Raw genomic sequence first — 6,415 nt, 5'->3', positions numbered from 1 at the left:
TGATATAAGGAAATAAATAATAACTTTATTATTGCCTCTAGGGCATATTTCCTTCACATACCTAGTTCAATCTCGTCACCGGCAAGTCTCTTTACTCGTTACGTAATGCATCATCCCATGACTAACTCATTAGTCACATTGCTTGCAAGGCTCATAGTGATGTGCATTACCGAGAGGGCCCAGAGATACCTCTCGATAAACGGAGTGACAAATCCTAATCTCGATCTATGCCAACTCAACAAACACCATCGGAGACACCTGTAGAGCATCTTTATAATCTCCCGATTATGTTGTGACGTTTGATAGCACACAAGTTGTTCCTCCGGTATTCGGGAGTTGCATAACCTCGTAGTCTGAGGAACATGTATAAGTCATGAAGAAACCAATAGTAGAAAAAATAAACGATCATTATGCTAAGCTAACGGATGGGTCTTGTCCATCACATCATTCTCTAATGATGTGATCTCGTTCATCAAATGACAACACATGTCTATGGTCAGGAAACTTAACCATCTTTGATTAACGAGCTAGTCAAGTAGATGCATACTAGGGACATTCTGTTTGTCTATGTATTCACACATGTACTAAGTTTCCGGTTAAGACAATTCTAGCATGAATAATAAACATTTATCATGATATAAGGAAATATAAATAACACTTTATTATTGCCTCTAGGGGATATTTCCTTCAATCCGGTATATGCTCAATAGCCAGAACGCCGACAAGTAACCTGGCCACCCCGTGAGCCCGAGTAAACTGCATATCAACACGCTCGGTCTTCCCAATCAGTGATCCTAGACTGCACACCACCCTGGCGTCATTGAGAGGCTTAGAAGGTGCCCCAGAAAATCGAACCCAAACCTGAGACAAATGTGTGCCTTTTGGTTCTGTTTGCTTCCAAGCATCAAACTCAAGAAAACACTCTATACCTGGCACGTGTGCTATACCAAACTTAAGGAGTTTCTTTAGCTCTTCCACTGACGGAAAATCAACCTTATATAAATTATCATCCAGCCGGATAAGCTCCCAATGAGAGTTCCCGGGAGCCAGATCATTCATCCTCTTCATAATCCGCGCCTCAGACAGGTAACCCTTTGTGACCTTGACCAGCCATGTAGTCAGGTTCTGCGATGTATCTGGGATAACAAACGGAGTGGGTGACTCAAAGAACATCAAGTCTGCACAGCAAACCCCATACATGGTCACCGTTGGTAACTAGTGCAGCAACACCGGGCACTCTCCCGATTCATGAGCGGGCTTGAGACAAGTGTCACACAACTCCGTGTTGCATTCTGCAATAAATTGTCCTTGCTCACCACAATGATAGAATATGATCTTCTCTTTCTTGCGCGCCCACTTAGCGGCCCTCTCACCATCCGGCTTGTCGGAAAGTTTGTCAGAACCATGCTCACGACCTTTGACCCCATCTTGCAAGGGTACCGGGACCTTGGTAGAAGCCAGCGTGGTGACCACCGCCATGGCCTCGCCCGATAAATTTGATGGCTACACCAAATCCGCCGTCTCCGACGACTGGCCCGCAACAGCAAGGGCCTCAGTCTCGGCCGTGATGGCGGTAACCTGCGGTGGCGGAGGAGGGGGACGCTGCCGGTACTGGGACGGCCGCCTAGCCCGGCCCCTACCACCGCGAAAGCCCCGGTAACCTCCTCGGGACCGATAATCTGGTCCAGAAGCCCCCTCCACAAAATTTCCCGGCGGTGCATAGAACGGACTCTCCTCTGATCCGTCACTTTGCCATGCGTAACCGCGGCCGCCACCAGTCGAGACGACCCATGATGTTGTCCATCCCCGTACACATTGACTCCATCATCGCCCCAACGACCGCGAGCTGTCTACGCGGCGAAGCCCTGCTCACCGCCGCCCCATAGGCAGCCGGGTGCGGGCCATCGGCCCCGCGACCCTCCCTTGCAGCCTGCCCGCCCACAGATGTTGGCCCCGTCGGGCACGGCGGCGGCACGGCCGAAGGCATCGGCGCCAGCCTGTGCTGCTGCTGCTGCACCCGGCCCTTTGGGGCGGAGCCGGCTCGGGCTGCGACTGCGGCGCCGCCTTAGGAAGAGGAGGCGCTGTCCGGGCGGGCGAAGGAGCAGTCTTCGGCGGCGGCAGAGCGTTCTTGTGCAACGGCGGCAAGCCTCTCCCACGACCGGCCATGGCCACGAAGATAGATCGATCCAGGGGCCGTATCCTTGCTGCTCGAGCTAGCGACGACTAAGGAAACCCTGGTCGGGCAATTTTGTGATGCGTGATCACCGTACGTGCATGTGGCTCGCAACCCATGCAGCCCGCTCGGCGAAGGGTCCGCCGCCGATTCCTGGGCCGCACACTGGGCCACATACCCAGCACGCCCCAGGCCCAGGCCGGACGTTTCCACCACCGGCCCATCAATCCCCGGTAGAAGATTCAAACGCACCATCTGCGCCGCCCGGATCGCCCAAGGACTGACGGCCGCTGGCAGTGGTTGAACTGCTGCCTTTTTCTTCTTCTTGCGAGTAATTTTTGTCCAACCATCTAATGGGAAGAAATCAGATAAAGTAGGTTGTGAAAAATTTACCTTGGGAGGGGTCCTTTCCAAGGTTTGATCTTCATCGACGAGGGCTTACGGAGACCCGCCGATCTTGGTTCCGCAATCCTCCTATCTTTGCGCCCCTCGCCAGGCACGAGCTTCGTGAAGGATTCAGCGATTGGTGCCGTGAACTTAGATATTATCTCGGTTGACATTGGCAAGACTCCAGGCGAGTCAAGCTCGGCATCATCGTCGTCTTTGTCTTCGTCGTCAGCTAGTACCCAAAACCGTCCTCCGATCTTCGGCTTCGGCATTGGGGCATCTGGTTCCGATGTTAGATCGACAACCTCGATATGATCCTCCCCGCCCAAATTCTCCTGCACGCATTCAACAACAACAATTTCGAATTCATCGATATTCAAACGCATACCTGTGTGGATCCGTTCGTCTATGTCCAAGTACCGTTCGGCGAGAATATCGTGATCGCGATCTCGAACCTTCGTCCATCGTGACGGTGAATGTGTATAGAGAAATCCATCTCTCCATGTCCCAACCATTCGGCAATCTTCGAAATGGATCTGCCATCTGGCTGGGGCCAAATGTTGAACCTCCTGATCCAGATCCGTCTCGGAGTCGGATCCGACAGCCACCACTTGGACCGATCGCGAGGACCATGGTTCCATCACCTACGGCGGCTGCGGTTCCGGCGAGGCCCCTAGCGCTGGCGGCGGCGGTGGTTCTGGTGGAGGCGGCAGGGTCGCCCCCCACCCCTAACCCACCCCCTCTCCCTCACGTGCGGCCATGCGGACGTTGGAGTAACTTAGATAGTAACTTGACACATCCCCAAGCTCCCGCGGGACGTGCGGTATACTGAAACTCGCCGGCGTCCCCTGGCCAATTATCATCCGCATCGCTGGCGTCCTGCTCGTCTTCCTCTTCATCGCGGCGTTGTGCCAGCGTGCATAGGCCCGCGCTAGGTCGCAACACCAGCTCCTGCAAGATCCAGAGGGGGATCGGTCATCCATGACTGCGCTTCCGCAGGAGCCGGCCGTCGGGCTAGGCCGGGCGGCCATCGCCGGCCTGCCCGTGTACAAGTACGAGAAGCTGAGCTGCGGCGGCAGAGAGGGCCACGAGTGCGCGGTGTGCCTCGCCGAGGTCAGGCCCAAGGAGGTGGTGAAGCAGCTTCCCGCGTGCATGCACCTCTTCCATGACCAGTGCATCGACGAGTGGCTCTGGTCTCACCGAATGTGTCCGGTCTGCCGGTCTCCGGTCGATGCCTCCATCGTGCCGGCCGTGGAAGTTGCCGCCCGGGCCATGCAATCAGTTTAGGGCTTCCTTCATTTACAGGAGATTCGTAGGAGTTTTACTAGAGGATTGGATTGGGTCGTTAAGAATTCCCCGTACGTTCATCACTCAAGAGAGTTGAAACATTAGGTATTTTTTCCTTATGACCCAATTGCACTCTATTTTTTCACAATAGCTACATGTCAGTCGTCTGACTTTTGAATTTGGGTTAGTCGATTTTTGCTAAAAGAGAGATATAGCCAGAGGGGAGGAAGAAGCTCGATGGCAGGCTACCACATCATCTATCATTGAGAGGGGGGGGGGGCACGGTTGTGGTGCAACTTCGCCGGAGAATAGACCGTTCATCGCTCGGGGATGGCGGCAAGACCGTGCTGGGGGCGGTTTAATGAGGTCGGCGAGGTGGTCGCGGGAGCGCCGTGGGCCGCGGGTGGTTAGGCCGGCGGTCGCTCGGCGGTTTGAAGGAAGAAGAGGGTGGCTAGAGGTTGAAGGCGCACATCCGGCCGTCGGTTTTCTTCAAACCAGTCAATGACCCAAATTTTAAATTCAGTTGACCCCTATTTTTTGGAGAAAATTCCCATCAGATAAAATCTCTTTAGTGGTATTGCTCCGCCGTCGGATTGTTCCCGCCAACTAAATTGCAAGTTTTTCGGTTGGGTATCTCTCCAAGATTGTTCCGCCGTCGGATCCTCTGCTTCTGCCAAGATCATCAGTCAAAGTCATGTCACGGCCGACTGCTGGGTTGATTCGGGATAGGCTTTGGACCGACTTGCTACAAAACGCTGCTACCGTTGAACACCAGTACGGTACGGACCCGGCGTCCAGGTGACTGGATAATACGGGACACGTTCGCATCTCCGATCCAGCCGAGAAGTCTGAGTCCGAATCGAAAATACTGCACCTACGGCGCCCAATCTGAATCCGAAAAACAATCTGCAGCTCTGCGTCTATATCTATATATATTTCAACAGAAGCAGGCCTCCAGAGAAAGTCGAGCAGCACCGGAAGCGAACCTCCTCTCCTCGAGTTCTGAACTCCCGGAGATCAGAGACGCCGCCGCAGGAGCAGCACCAAGTCGTCCCGTCTGCCGGCATGGACGACGCCACCGACGCCGCCGCCGTCCGGTCGGTCTGGGCCGACAACTTCGAGGCCGAGTCCGCCGTCTTCCGCCAGATCGCGCCGCACGCCACGCACGTGGCGCTGAACGTGCAGTACCCGGGCTGCGTGGTCCGCGGCGACGCCCAGAAGAGGCACTACGACATGACCGCCGAGGAGCGGTACCAGGTGATCCATGCGAACGTGTCCCTCCTCAAGCCGCTCCAGGTGGGGCTCGCCGTCCGCACCAGCGACGGCGACGGCGGCCGGTTCGCGTGGGAGTTCAACCTGCGCGGCTTCGACGTCGCCTCGGACCTCGACGCGAGGGACCCCGACTCCATCGCCTACCTCGCGCGCCGCGGGGTCGACCTCGGCCGGCTTCCGACGTCCGGCGTCCACGGGCACGAGCTCCGCTGGATGCTGCGGGACTCCGGCCTGCTCGGGGCCCGGGCGTCGTGGGCGACCTTCGCCGGCGCCTACCACGTCGGCTACTTCGCGGCCATGATGTCTGGCGAGGAGCTTCCCGGCGACGTGAACGCCTTTATGGAGGTGGTGCGGCAGCTCCTCGGGCCGTCCGTGTACGACGTGAAGCTGCTGGCCAGGCAGCACGACCGGCGGTGCGTCGGCGCGCTGAGCCACGTCGTGAAGCAGCTCGGCGTGGAGCAGCCTGATGAGCCGAACTCGACGCCCGCCGGCACAGGTAGCACGCTGGCGCTCCTGGCTTTCGAGACGTTGAAGGAGAAGCTTGGCGCCAACATGGAGAAGCACCGCGGCCAATTGTGTGGGCTTCAGGCTGTCTAATAACGATATAACACAAGACCAACCGATGTGCGTGTTGCAATAATAGCCCAAAGCCGATGATTATTAAGTGTACGTAGTACTTTTTAGTAGTGGCTAAAAGCATTCATCTTATTCATAGGAGCGCAAGTGCATTGATCTTAACTCTTAAGTATGTACCTCGACTGGATATGATGTATACGTGGCTTTCTTGTACTGTTGCACTTATTTGAAATACAGAAAATCCTATTGACGTTTTGTATGAATTAAATACACTTTTGTTATATGTAAGTTGACTGAAATTCATATTTGGGCCAATCACTTTTTCCTTCTACAGTACTTAGTCTGTTTTTCCTTTTTTTTTATGTGTCAGCTTTTGTGTGCGTGCATGTGTGTATCGCATGCATGTGCTCCTGTTGCTTGCCACTTCGTGTATGTTGTGCGTGTGTCGCCGGCATGCTTGCTGTGTGCATGTGCATGTGTTGTGCTCATATCCAATTTTTGCTATGTGTGTGTGCACGAGTGTGCATACGACGACACCATCGATATGAAATGCATTTTTATTTCTACGTGTGAAGATACAACTAATCTTTAATTTAAAAATAAATCAAACATAGTATATGCATTTCACTTTGATGCAACTTATGTGCAAATCATATTTTTATCCGAAAACTGCTCTACGATATACTTATTTTTCTTATTGTGCAACAGTGCAATTCTTGG

The 6,415-nt window shown here is 54.2% G+C and overlaps 1 protein-coding gene and 1 pseudogene across 1 annotated transcript; both read left to right on the top strand.

The window, feature by feature from the left end:
• The first annotated feature begins 1,477 nt into the window (after nucleotides 1–1,477).
• On the top strand, nucleotides 1,478–3,847 carry LOC147960236 (E3 ubiquitin-protein ligase ATL9-like; annotated as a pseudogene).
• Nucleotides 3,848–4,834: 987 nt separating this feature from the next.
• LOC147960235 (putative CCR4-associated factor 1 homolog 9) lies at nucleotides 4,835–5,716 on the top strand. Its single transcript, XM_087537618.1, has one exon. The coding sequence runs from the start codon at nucleotides 4,913–4,915 to the stop codon at nucleotides 5,714–5,716; it is 804 nt and encodes a 267-aa protein (XP_087393744.1). The 5' UTR covers nucleotides 4,835–4,912.
• Nucleotides 5,717–6,415: the final 699 nt, after the last annotated feature.

This window comes from Triticum urartu, chromosome 7A, assembly GCF_056163025.1.
Source record: "Triticum urartu cultivar PI428250 chromosome 7A, HENAU_Tu73, whole genome shotgun sequence".
Lineage (NCBI taxonomy): Eukaryota > Viridiplantae > Streptophyta > Magnoliopsida > Poales > Poaceae > Triticum > Triticum urartu.
Note: the sequence above shows the minus strand (reverse complement) of the source record. Positions and strands in the feature narration are given on the sequence as shown.